The sequence below is a fragment of the Cervus elaphus genome, chromosome 26, assembly GCF_910594005.1.
Source record: "Cervus elaphus chromosome 26, mCerEla1.1, whole genome shotgun sequence".
Taxonomy (NCBI): Eukaryota; Metazoa; Chordata; class Mammalia; order Artiodactyla; family Cervidae; genus Cervus; species Cervus elaphus.
In genome coordinates, this window is record NC_057840.1 from 40,084,300 (window position 1) to 40,098,441 (window position 14,142).

The 14,142-nt window shown below is 40.6% G+C and overlaps 1 protein-coding gene across 1 annotated transcript in view; it reads left to right on the plus strand.

Annotated features, from left to right (window-relative positions):
• ARID1B (AT-rich interaction domain 1B) overlaps positions 1 to 14,142 on the plus strand; it is a 410,724-nt gene that overhangs the window by 325,602 nt on the left and 70,980 nt on the right. Inside the window, exon 7 of the mRNA XM_043887975.1 lies at positions 10,772 to 10,951. Coding sequence (XP_043743910.1) covers positions 10,772 to 10,951 — 180 coding nt within the window. The remainder of the gene's footprint in view (positions 1 to 10,771; positions 10,952 to 14,142) is intronic.

The window sequence follows — 14,142 nt, forward strand, 5'->3', positions numbered from 1 at the left end:
GATGATGTCAGTAGCTGAGAGGGCTTCATAGGGGTGGGTGGGGAGAACTTAGATGCTGTCGTCTGTGCCTCTGAATAGAGGGTACGGTGGTGACAGGAAAGGGAGAGCGAGCGATTGTGCCAGTTAACCTGAAAGCACAGCTGGGAGAACACTGGGGGGCCTGGGTTACAGCCTTGAATGGGCCATTAGTTTCTGTCTTCCTTGGAGCAGTTCATGTTGTGAAGAGAAGCAGGCAGGCAACTAAACACTGAAGATATTAAAATGTAACAAGAATATTCTTTAAAATCTATTTTTCTCTCCAAATGGGAATCTGACACCTATTTGCCATGAGAAATGGTTCTCTGTTTACAGTCGGAGCCTCTGCTAAGGTGGTGCAGCGTGTGACCATGATTTCACACATGTGGGGAAACATCTTTTATTGAACCGCCCTGAAGACACAAGGCAGTTCTTCTGTGAATGTTTAACAGATGCCAACATGAAAATAAACCATCCATGTGCCAAAGGAGAAACGTGCCTTGCCTTTTGGTGGCTTGTGGAGCCTTGGGTGTTCTGTGGGTGTCCTGACCGTACTCAGGAGGCCCCGCTGACAAGGCGCCATGCTCATGTGGACTTGGTGCTGGGCTCGCTCCCCTGCAGTAGCTGGAGCACTCGTGTTCTCTCTTTGCTCTTCTCTTTGATGGATGGGGTGAACCATGATCTGGGTCTTGTGCTTAACGCTGTTTTTTCCATCAGGATTTAAGGTCTCCATTGCTTACATTGCAGAATTTGTTGTCTTGCATGAAGAAGGAAAGGATATACAGTTGGAGGCTTAGGTCCACATTTAAAATGCCTTCCATTTTAATTTTCTGAAATTCCTTGTATTTGATCCATTACTTATTTGACTTTCTAAGTCAGTCTTTTAACACCCTTCAACTTAGAGATGCATTTTCCATGGATGGCCCTTTAACCCATCAGTGACTGTTTTGGAGTTGTGACAACCCGTCATTGCCTGTTGGATTCAGGGAGCTTTCCTCTCTTGTTTTTCTGTGGAGCGTCTCCTCCAGATATGCCTTAAAGCCTAAGTATAATTTCATCTATTCTTGAGAATTTTTTAAATATTCTTAAAGATAAGCTATATCTCTGTCTTGTCCAGTGAAGAATTTTTCCTCATTCATACCACATAAAAATATTCTGTATTCATTTTATCTCTTACATGGAAAATGTGATTGTTTATAATCGATACATAAATCAGTTCCTTTAAAAAAATTTTTTTTGACCTGCGAAGGTTTAGACAGTCACTGTGGGTTTTTCTTTTCTATAAGAATTTTCTGTTTTGCAAGTAAGAGCATCATATAGCATTTTTTTCTAAACCAGGAAAAACACCCACTTAATAAACCACAAATAATAGCATGTTGAAGTAAATATTTGAAAGGTCTTGAAAACTCACTTAAAATGATGTGGATGGACATTTTAGAAATGATAATTTTCTGTTAGGCCTGTTTTCTAAGATTCCAAGATAGTAATATGTTTTCTTAAAAACACATTAAGGAAAACAGAAGCTTCTTCGGCTCAGTCTTTAATACTGGCCTCTGTATAAAGATTGAAGTATTAATAACATTTTCCTAGACTTAACATGAATGACTTCTACTGCCATGTAATAGAATAGATTGTCTAGAAATTTTCCACTGATAACGAATATCCATAGGAGGATGATCCTGGTGAGACTCATCCTTAACGTGCAGACTGAATGACTCCAGATAGGGTCCTGCAGCCCCACCACCAATCCTGCTTTCAGCTATTGGGTAAATGGGAAATGGTGTTCAAAGAATTGTCAGATTATGGTGAAATATCTAAATGAACTCATGTGCCTTTGGAATGAACTTTAGAACAAGTTGTTAGCCCCTTAGTAGGTGGTGGGAACAAGTCTGGCCAAAATTGGGCCTTTATCATACAAGTTCAAGGTTCCTCAACAATCCCTCAGCTGAAGACTGGTACGCCCTTATCTGGGGCAAGGTCTGGGGGGTTTTCTTTATAACTGGAAATAGGATAGTCTCTTTTCAGACTCTAGTCTCCTTTCAAAAAACCTAATAGATTGATTTATCCATTGCATAAGTGTTATCAAGCTAGTGATTCACATAGGTGCTTTTGACCCAGTAATAAACAAAAATCAAGATCCTTCTTTACACTGAGAGTTTATTCAGGCACTTGACAGGACTCTTGACATCTGTCTCTCCATGTAGCTTTTTTTCTCTTCCTCTTCCTCCCCCTCTTCTCTTTCCACTCCCCCGCTCACTGTCTTAACAGGCAAACTCTAGGGACCCTGCAAGATTGGGAAGGATGCACGCTGAGTCTTAACACCGCTCAGAGCTAACCACTATTGTAGCTATTGATTGAGTGGCCTGAAATTGATAGGCTTCTGTTTTCTGAGCCAAGTAACATGGCCAGCCAATTATTTCTGGAACTAGCTGTCAGGAAAAGGGCACTGGTTTCTGGATAGTCAGCTGAGTGAGGAAGGCTGCCCACCAGCTATAACTGGCTCTGGTGGAGGATGGAGCCGGCCAGCCCAGCACAGTGACATGGAGCTGCGTGCACTCGGGCAAGGGCATCAAACCATTTGCCCTGAGACCACAGGGTGTGGCCACTAGGAGAATTAACCATGGTCCAGGGATTTGAAGCACTTTCCAGCATTGCCATGGTGCATGGTTTGAAGGGGAGCCTGGCAAGGGAAGCTAGTTTGAAAACTTGGGGTCACTCAGATGGGTAATAAATGGTGGGTTATATTTAAAAATAATATGAATAATAATACCTGTCACTTACTGAGCCTCTGCTGTGTACAGGCACTAAGTTTTATGCTTTACAAAGCATGTTCACATTTACTCTTATGAGGTAGACTCAGTAGTCATCCGCCTTTTTCAGAGAAGGAAATTAAGGCTTGACTATTAACTTGCTGAAATGTCCTAACCATAAGTGGTGAGGCCAGAGTTTGAATCTGCAGCGACAGTAGAGATGGACAGAGCGGATGCATTTGGCAGATATTTAGGTGATAGAAATAATGGTGCTTTCTGGCCCATTAGGCTATCAGCCATCAATTGTTCTTGTCTTGAATAGCTGTCCTCTTTTTGCCACAAATGATTACTTGAACATACTCTGAACGAGGAGCCAAACCATCACATTTATTAAACTGTTTTCCCAAAGTAAAAGTAAATGGATTCTGAATGAAGATGTTTTCTTATTCATTAAAAAACTTGTACTATTTGGTTCCAGTTCTGTGCCAGTCACCTGGCTTGGTCCAGAGGAGACAGATGCAAAGAGAATGTGTTTGTTTAGAGCCTCAGTGCTCACAGACTGGGGGAAGACAGTCACCCCCACAAATAATGATAAAACTGTGACAGCTGCTCTCTGTCAGCTAACATACAGCATAGGAAAGTGTCTTTTTTTCTGGAAGGCCAGGGAATGCCATGGAAGCAGCAGGAGGAGGAGCCAGGCAAGATTGGAGCATGTCAGTCTCATGGTGGTGAATGACCCTCTAGACACTCAGTATTCAACAGAGGACACAATCTAGCAGTCTGTTTTCGAACTGTGCCTCTCAAGCATGGGTTTTTTCGTTGAAAATATATATGTAAAATATCAGAGGTCATTGCACATAATCAGGGTAGAAACTTTTCTGTGAAGCATACAGTGTATGTGTGAATACTGAATGTGAATATATAAACATATATGTATACTCACATATACACATTGAATCTTGGTAGAAGATATATTTCTTAAGTATGGATTGTGGTTAAAAAAAAAATACATGAAAGTGGTTTTAGTGAATTAACCTCTGTGAGCCTCAATGTCTTTATAGCTGTTTTGAAGTTTAAAAGAATAGTGAACAAAGCCATTAGCACATAATAGCTAGTCATTAAATGTCAACTGTTATTAGGCTAGTGAATAGTCCATTGCCAGGAACATGAGAGATGGTCCATAAATATTGGTTAAGTGGATGAATGTATGAAGAAGGCAAGGGAGGTAAAAGTGTGAGTGATCGAATCAGAGTGGGCAGTCCATGATGACCATGTAAACATGATGGGTCTGGAGAAATAGTCAGGTCACATTTGAAGAGACTTGACTGCTGGACTACTCAGCTTCATTCTGTTAAGCAATGGAGTCAGTGGCTAGTTTTGGAACAAACACTTGAATATCCCTGGAGAGATGATAAAGGACGAATTCATAGCATAAAGTGGATGTTGAGGTACATAGGTGAGAGCAGGCTGTCTTAAGGGTGTCTCTGCCTTTTCTTAGTGGTCTCTTTACATTTAGCAGCAGGGCTAGCGGAAGGCTTCAAGAAAGGGATTGGAAATGTTAACCTAACCATAGACAAAGTGAAAGTGAAGTCACCCAGTCCTGTCCAACTCTTTGTGACCCCATGGACTGTAGCCTACCAGGCTCCTCCATCCATGGGATTTTCCAGACAAGAGTACTGGAGTGGGTTGCTATTTCCTTCTCGAGGGTATCTTCCCAACCCAGGGATCGAACCCAGGTCTCCCACATTGCAGGCAGACGCTTTACCATCTGAGCCACCAGGGAAGCCCATAGACAAGACCAGAGCAAATAGAAGGGTGCCCGGTGACCACTGGGATTCAGCTGAATGCACAGACTTTGGCTTCCAGGAATGCACATTGCAGCATCCACTTCGCTAGTCAGACCTATTCTTAGTCTTATTCAGATCTAGTTAGATTTACCTGCATCCTACCTTCAGCTAAGGGCTCAACTTAAACAGGCCTTCTTCAGGGAAACCTCCCTTGTCCCCAGTCCAAATTGGGTCTTTCTCCTGTACCTTCAGAGTACCTGTACTTCTGTTTTCTTTTGCTCATACTTACTCTTAGTTGTTTGTTGGTGGCTGTCTCTGCCATTAGAATGTTAAGTCCACGGGGCAGAGCCTGAGTGCTCACTGTTTATATCCCCAGCACCTAGCATGCTGCCCAGAATCTGTCTCAGTTACTTTGTGATTTTATCATTTTTCTCTGTTGGTAAGTTTTATTGTCTACTCAACTAAATTGTAATTCTTCAAAGACAAGGATCACATCTTTTACTTTAAAAAAAAAATGCTGGTTTTTCTTAACTGCAGTTCCATGAATGCTGGAGTAAAATTGGAGCATGCTGGTAGAAGATTTCTATGTCATTACTGTGGGTAGAGTTACCAGTGTGATAGCTTAGATCAGAACTCACGCAGTGAATGGCTTGCAGCATCACTAAAAAGGCAGCAGTAATACCTTTGTATGGCATTCTCATGGTGTTTTTCGGTTTAGAAAAGTACAGCCACGTATGTTTTTCTTATTTGATTCTCAGAATGGTCTTGTAAGCCAGGATAGGAAATGCATTCACTGTTTTATACAAGAGAACCTGTGGTCCACACAGTGGATAGTGGAGGCAGCCTCTATAATCCACATCTGATTCCAAACAGATGGCATGCATGCATGTGTGTGTTTGTGTGTGTTTCCTATTACTGCAGTACCTTTCCTCTCAGAATAGAATTTCCACTTCGTCAAGTTTGATCGTACATATGTTTGTGGTCACATATACATATAAGGAAGGATTCAGAAATAAAATATATACACTTACATAACTTATATAAACCTATGCATATACTTTATGGATGAAATGTGTAAACCATATTTTCATATGAAGTTTCTAAGATTTCCAAATAAGTTCTTTTATATAATGTGAATAGTAGTTATCTAAATTAGTTGTTTTTTCCAAAATTTGATTTTTCCATGTTAGATTATTTGCCAGTTCCATAATACACCTAGTAGTTCAACAAGCTTTTATACTATATGGGAAATTAACTTTATACTTCCTAAATTTTCCTTACTAGTTAGTTTGGTTTTCTAAACTCAGATGGTTAATAACTAGAAAAATTACACAGCTCTTTTTTTTTAAAGGCTTCATTCTTTTAACCGTCAGTTTTTCTATTCATAAACTGTGCTACAACCTGCTATTTTATAATAACTTTCTAAAGGAGGCAAAATACAATCAAACGTGTCACCATAAATAGAAAATTCTAGGTTGAAATTTATTTTTTTGAAACATTTTAACATTTATTTCATTCAAAATAAAGGTTAAAATGAAGACTGTCCCCCAAATAAATATGTGTGCAAATTACAGACCTGAATTAGATTTTTTTTAAAAGTTTAAGCCATAATCATGGAGAACTAGAAGTGTCTCTATAAATACTGTATGTCTTCCCTCTCTGCATTTAACAGGTGAGGAAACGGAGGCAGAAAGGCTAGGTTAATTACTGTATTCTGCACAGTGAACATGACTGATGTCCTAGTTCTTGCTGTCATACCGTGCCGCCTCTCTTGCTTTCCTTTTTTGAGCATATAATAACAGTAACAGATGGTGATTATTGAAAGCTCACTGCGTATGTGCGCCAGGCACTGTTACAAGTTTTTTGCATGTATCATCTCATTTAATCCCCACAGCAACCTTACGAGAGAGATAACAATTGTCCCTATTTTATAGATGAGGAAACAAATAATGGATGTGCAGATCTCTATATTCAGGATGAAAAGTAGAAATACTTCTATTTTTGTTAACTTCTGCCTTCTAAGTTTTTATTAGTTTGTTTAGATTATGACTATATTCAATGCCCTTTTAAAAATATGGTTATATACATAATGGAGGCTCCCCTGGTGGTTCAGCAGTAAAGAGTCTACCTGTCTGCCAATTCAGGAGATGCGCTTCAATCCCCATGTTGGGAAAATCCCCTGGAGAAGGAAATGGCAACCCACTCCAGTATTCTTGCCTGGGAGATCCCGTGGGCCGAGAAGTATGGCAGACTACAGTCCATAGGGTCACAATGAGTTGAATCCCACTTAGCAAATAACAACAACAATCCATAGTGGAAGTCTTTTTTAGTAGGATTGCTGCTGGCCTTTAATCATGATGATATATTGTGTATCACTTTCCCTAACTCCTCTAACGAGTCTTCTGACCTTTAGCCTTACTTTCCCTCAGTCCTTTCTTCATGCTGCATATGATGGTGGAATTAGCTTTTGAAAATGCAAGTCAGATCACATTGCTTTCCTGCCAAGACTATGTATGGCCTTTGCCAGTGTTAATCAGACTGAAGGACCAGATTTTCATAGGACTGCAGATGCAAAAGTTTTGGTGAACCATGCAGCTATTTGGTAAAAAAAGCTGAATCTGCAAGATGAGATACCTCCTAGTTATGACATAGAGTGGCCAACAGAAAATGGACGAATGATATAAATAGTTCTAGAAAAAGAGTTGAAACTGCTGTAAAACAAAATATTCAACTTTACTCATGATAAAGGAAATACACAGTCTAACACAAACAAATTATAAAATATCCCTGAAAGGATACATTAAAAAACCACTTGCCTTTGGCCAGGGAGACTAAGTGGTAGGAGACAGGAGTATATATTTTTTTAACCCTTTAGAATTTGTAGACAGTCACACATGGGGTCGCAAAGAGTCGGACACGACTGAGCAACTGAACTGAACTGACACAAGTATTGGAGTAATGTGGATCCCACATACTTAAATAAACGAAGAAATAAAAACTAGCTTCTTCATACTGGTTGGAAACTGCACCTGAATATGTGGAGTGTTCAGAAGTTAAAATATACTCATAGCAATTTATAAGCCAGAAAATTATCATCATCATCTCTTACTTTTGTGTATCACATTTCAGATTACAGAACATTTTCATGTGCTGTTTCAGTTATCTTACAGCAACCTCATCCACTTTTAAAATGAGGAAGCTGAGCCTCAGGTAAATTATGATTCACCTAAGGTCACGCTGCTAGTTTTGATCAGTTCACACACTGCAGCATATTTACATAAATATCTGTCTACCCTACTAGATTCTGAGCTATTGACACAAGCAAAACTATAATCTAGGCCTTCTGTTCCCAGTTAGCTGCCACTCAATGATTATAGCTCAGAAAAGAGTCAGGGAAATTATGTCACCTCCTTTCATTGTCTTGGGAATTACATGGAAAGGGATGAGTCTAACCAAAAATAAAACAAGATTTCAGAAACCTCTTGTAAGTAGTGCCATTGTAAAAGCATACAGAGAAAAGGATGTAATTTTTTTTCTCTGTATTTTCATTTTAATTTCTATGGAAGGAGGTGGATTCCATACACCATAGAACCTTGTCTCCACATTGTGGAATTTGATGTTGTTACATATTCCATTTGGATTAAGTTTAACATTTCACCTCTTTAGGAGCCTTTTCACAAACTTATTTTCTGCAAAATTCCAGTGATGAGTGAGATGACTCAACTGGATCATGGCATCATATATGTACATATTTTTAAGGACTGAATTAAGAGTCAGAAATTATGAAATAACTTGCCAGATAAGAATTCTTAGAAGTCATTTGAACAAACCTTAAGCTTATAGTAAGCGTCTGAGAGGCAGCAGTAACTTAAGGATGTGCTATATTACACATGTTCTAATCCTTCAGCATGGACACTTCTTGGTTGAAGTGAAATTTAATGCTAAAAAGAGGACACATATTATTTTCCTTAACTAATGAAGAAGAAAACAGTCATTCTCCAAAGAGAGAAAGGAAAAAAAACTTATACAATCTGTATGGAATTCAGACACGTTTTTTTATTAAACAGGACTCTGTATGAAACTCTTGAGAATTTTATAGTAAGGCTTAGATAAATATTTCATGTTACATCTGAAGATGCAATCATTTATAGTAATTTTAGCACTCTGATTTCTGTTTGTTTTCAGATTTGAAAAAGCAAACATTTTCTATGATGATTTATATCTGGGAGCTGCCAATTGAGCCCAATTTAACAAGCCTTATCTTTATAAATAAATGAAATAGGATAATAAGGAACAGCTCTACTCACTTATATTTTATGTCTCTCTCTTTAGACAGAAGCAGTGTTCGAAGACTTTTTTTCTTACTGAAATGTAAAGCATGGCCTTTGTAAATGCCTTGCTCTTTAACCCCCTAAATGTAAGCCGATCTTGGATGCAGGCACCACCTTTCCCTCCAGCTGCCTCAGGAGACTCTCTGGAAGCTACTGCTCTTGGTTCTCCTCCAGAGCAGATGGAACCCACCCCACTCCGCACTTGCCACTGTTCTAGAGCCTTCAGCTGACAAGCGGGGACTCTGACCAGCTCTAACCCCTAGGTTCAGGTTCTGGGAGTTGTTTTGCAAACTGCCCTTTGTTAGTTTGCTGGTTTGATAATTTTTCTTTTTCTTAGATAGACATATTGACATGGGGTATTCTTTATCTAAATGTGTATTCACAGTTCATTCTATGTATAATACTTGCTTATGTTTGGCCAAACTACTGATGGAGGGGGACATACCTTGACTTTATAGTCTTTCTCAATTGAAAGATGGATTTTCTTTATCCATTGGCGAGCTATCTGCTCAGCACCTACCATGTGGTGCTCAGCACTTTAGGTACAAGAGGAATTTAAAATTCATTCATTCATTACACAGTTTTTGCACCTACTATGTGCAAACTCCCAACTAGGTCCTGAGGGTGCAGCAGGGTCACATAGCATGATCCCTGCCTTCCTGGGGCTTATGTTCTAGGGAAGAGAGTCAGAAATAGAGTAAGCTGATGACAGGTTAGGAAAATTGCCATCAGAAAAGGAGGTGCCGTCAGGGAGGGCGGACCTGGAGGACGGGAAGGAACCAGCAGTAGTAGAAGGTTCTTGGGAGAGGGGGCCGGAGAGAGAGGCTCTATCATGGGAAAGAGCTTGATGTTATCTTCTGGGAAGCATGAGAAGGCCGTGGATTTCAAGGTAGTGAGGAGGAGAGAAAACTATAGGAAGTGGGGTTAGAGTGAGAAAAGCAACCTCAGACCACACAGGGTCCCAGAGACTATAGTCAAATGCTGGCATTTTACTTTGGATCCAATGATCCTGGGGGCAGGGGTGTTAGGCAGAGAAGATACGCTCTAATTTCCTTTTTTATCCCTGAAGACCTGGCAGCTTTGTGAAAGTGAACCAAAAGGCACAAAACATGGGGTAGGGCTGAGAGGGGTGAGCCAGACCATGACAAGGTGTGGGGGGAAAGACAGGAGCTTTTATAGACGTGGAAATGGAGAAGAGAAGTGACCCAAGGTGCATTTCAGAAGTAGAGACAAAAGACGTGCTGATGGCTCCATCGCACCATAGGACATGGGGTGGGAGGAAGGATCACAGGTGTTGCGCTGGGGACACCATGGCCATGGGCAGAACTTTGCAGGAGGAAGTCACAGTGTATTTGGGTAGCAGAGTACACTTCAGACCCTCCACCTGTGTGCAGTACCCCCTAGGGGACAGTGTGAATCAGGTGGTAAGTCTCAGCACTGCAGGAGTCAAAGTGAGCAGTTGTGGCTCCAGGAGGTCAGAAGGGAGAGAGTTCTACGCAAGGGAGAGCTGGATGCTGTCCTGGGCTTGAGAGAGGGCTGGGGTGTTTGAATGGCAACGTGTGGCCCTGAGATCCAGAATTGAGCCAAGGCTCTGAGGGATGTGCACAGCATGTCCAACCTGGCAAGAATGGATGTTAGGAGAGGTTAAGGTCACTTGCCTGTTATTCCTCTTCTCCTTTCCCTAGTTTAAGTGTTAAGTCCATAGGGTTCCTAGGAACCCTAATGAGAGACCCTGGACCCTCTCGCATCTTCCACACTGGGTTGAGATGTCTTTCGATGTTGCATAGGGGAATCCCACAACCCCAGTCTTCTCCCATCTGCCTTGCACACAATTCCATGTCCACTTTTGTCACCTGCATTTATATATTTCCATTTATTTCTCACTTAGGTTTTATGGCAGGCACACAAAGAAACCCTCAGATGTCTCAATATGGACCTCAGCAGACAGGACCATCCATGTCGCCTCATCCTTCTCCTGGAGGCCAGATGCACCCTGGAATCAGTAGCTTTCAGCAGAGTAACTCAAGTGGGACTTACGGTCCACAGATGAGCCAGTATGGACCACAAGGTAAAGAAAAGTTTCTCTGGAATGCACTCAGTAGGTTGTAGAAATTTTACCATGCAAGTTCTTTCAAGACTTCAATGTTACAAACATCTAAGATCCCGTTGTTACCTGACAGATCTGTGAGGTTAATGCAAACCACAGCCCTTCAGTTTCCCATAGTGATGGGAAGAATAATTATAGCAACTATTCATTAAGCATTCATGCATCAGACACTCTGGTAAGTGCTCTTCATACATGTGTTATTAATAATGAAGGAGTGAACCCTTGTTTCTGCGATGTAGCTCTAGATGCTTGTTGCGAAAGCAGCACAAGCCTTGACCTCAAAAAGTTTGATCCAAAACTTAGGTTGTTCTGTTGAGTCCTGATTCTGCCCCTCCCTCTCTGTAATTACCTTTGTAACAGTGTGCTCACTACTCAGAAGGATTGCATTCCATTACTTTTCCTCCTAATCTGTCCCCAGAGTGCTCTATCAGGTAAATAATAGTTCTAGTTTTCAGTCACTGCCAGTTTTACTCTTAAAAGACAGGACAAAGCCTGAAATGGACATGTCTTTCAAAAAGGAAGATAAGGCATGAGTAGAAAAATAAGTGAAACCATGCCCAAAATGCCCCATTTACATTCTGCCTTCCTGAACATTGATGTCTGTTTTGTCTTACACGTGCAGAATCCTTTCATCAAGGTGTTTAACCTGATACATTTTTTTTTCTAAGTCACTTCTAGCAATAAGGCATTTGAATTTAGCACCTTCTTTATATTTTGTTTATTTAAATTAGACATTAATGGATAACTTAGAATGAGTTAATCTGGCACAATTCCCAGAGTTTCCTCACTTCTGAAAATACCAGGAATGTTCCGAATGAAGACAATGCCCTCTAGGAAACTAGTACAATGTTTGCCCTGCCTCCACAGCCAAACCAGATTCCTTGACTCACTAAAGCCGTAATGTTTCTCCCATCCAAGTACTAGCCAGGCCCGACCCTGCTTAGCTTCTGAGATCAGACGCATTCAGGGTGGTATGGCCATAGACAAGCCTTAATACTTCTGAGAGTGTCCATCTGGAAAATGTGCTGTGCTGATGCCCTTCGAGCTTCTTCAGCCATAGAAGTACCTGCAAGGCCAGACGATTCTTTGAGGAGGCCAGGTGCCTTCTCAGCTTCTTACCTGGTATTTCTCAGGAAAGCTTTCCTTACCTCACAGTTTGAAAGCTCTCTTGTTTTCTAAAGATCTCTTTCTGAAGGATTTTAAGCACCTTCAGAACTATCAGTGTAGCACCATCACCTCAACTTGTGTTGCTCTGTTACTTTGTATTCCAACTATTTGCGTTGTTGGGAAACTATATTAGAACACCCAGAGCAAATGTTTCCCATGGCCCTTTCTGCCTCTGTCCATGTGCATGTAGTCAGAGTGGTATAAACGTAGGTTTGACTTGATTCCCTTCATTCCATGTAGATTTCTGTGTTATTAATTCCTGTAAAAGCTCTGGGAATTTAAGGTCCCAGTTGATAGCCAGGGTCTGCCTAGTTCCCCATCAGCCAAGGTAGTTGTGACATGTGGCCGTTTGTTGCTGAGCTAAGGCAGAACATATCACTCAGCTGTGAGAGTGCCTGCTTGCCCTCTGCGCCACTCAATGGGTATCTTCAAAACTGGGGGGACTTTGGCTATCTGGAAAGGACAAGAACTTTAGCAAAAATTGGGAAAGCAGTTTGTAAGTTGAGACATGCACAGAAAATGTGGACTTTTACTCAGAATGTAACTGGAGACAAGACCAGGGCCTTATTCTCAGAGTTAGGGGTGGCTAGGGCCTGGGACTTACTCACTGCCACTCCAAGGGTTTCATGTATGTTATCTTGGAAACTGGCCACTCTACTCTTAAATACTCTTGCAATCTCACCTTCTGCTGCTCTCAAATAAGGGAAGGTGGGAAGGCAGTGCCTTGGACTATCTGATGAGTCTTGTGTGAATGGCTAATAAAGCACTCATACTTCAGGAGTTAGCTAATAACACAAAAGATAATTTCCATAAAATGAGTTTATCCTCTAAATAAAGCCCTCAGTTTTCTGGAATCTTTGAATATTAAGATTCTTGATTTAATAGCACTGCTCCTGTGAGAGTTCTCACCCAACCTTGTATGCCTTTGGAAAATTGCTTACTCTCTGGGGTTTACTTTTCCTATAGAAAATGAGAAAATTAGATTGTGTTACCTTGGAAGTTGCTTCTAATTCTAATGTTCTGAGTCTGAATTTTGCTTCGACTCCAGCGCCTTTTTACATTAATGTGGCGCCCTGGATCCACTGCATAACAGTTTGGATATATAATCAAGAAGATTGTTGTTTTGGGTTTTTTTAAGGTATAAATACTAAACCTAGGTTGGACAATTTAAAATAAGGCTGACAGTTCTCATACATAGCACTTTTTAACTTTATGCCCTCAGCAGTGTTCTCCTTCCATGTGGCATCTCCAGCATATTCTATACTCCCCCTCACCCCCCAGGTTTCTTGACTGGCTCCCGATGCCGTGAACTAAAAATCCATTTTCTGGTGCTCTCAGTTCAAATCAGAATTGTTTGCTTTCCTCCTTGTATTCCCCCTGTCCTCACCAAACAAATGACAGGAAATGGCAATTATAACTTGTATTTCTCAATTCAAGAAATATTCTTATCTTTCCTTTCTCTCTTGATTGATCCTTTTAAACAGAGACCCAAATGAAGTATTTTTTTTTTCTTTCTCTTGATTAACTACTCAAATTATTAGTAGAATATTCAGCTTCCATCTTTATGTTACAGGTTTTGATGTCTGGAAAGAATCACTTGTGCAGAGATCCACAGAGTCATTTGTCATATCTTCTCTGTTTCTAGCTAGATGGCTTTCTTCCGAGTTAATGTTTTTAAGAGATCTCAGGAGAAGATACTTTACAGTCTCTTTTTGCTAAACCTTTTTGTTGTCAGAAATAGCTTCTTCAAAATTATTGGTAACAGCAGCCAGCATTTATTAAACACTTAGTGTTTTTCTTATATTAACTCATTTAATCCTCACAACATGCCATGTTATAGGTACCACTGTTACTCCACTTGAAGAAACTGAGGCATGTACCTCATAAACACCTTTGCCCAGGGTACACAGTGGTCATGCTGGGATTCAAATTGAGGTATACTTTCCCATTTTTCTTCATTAACAGGAAACCTGTAATGTCATGCC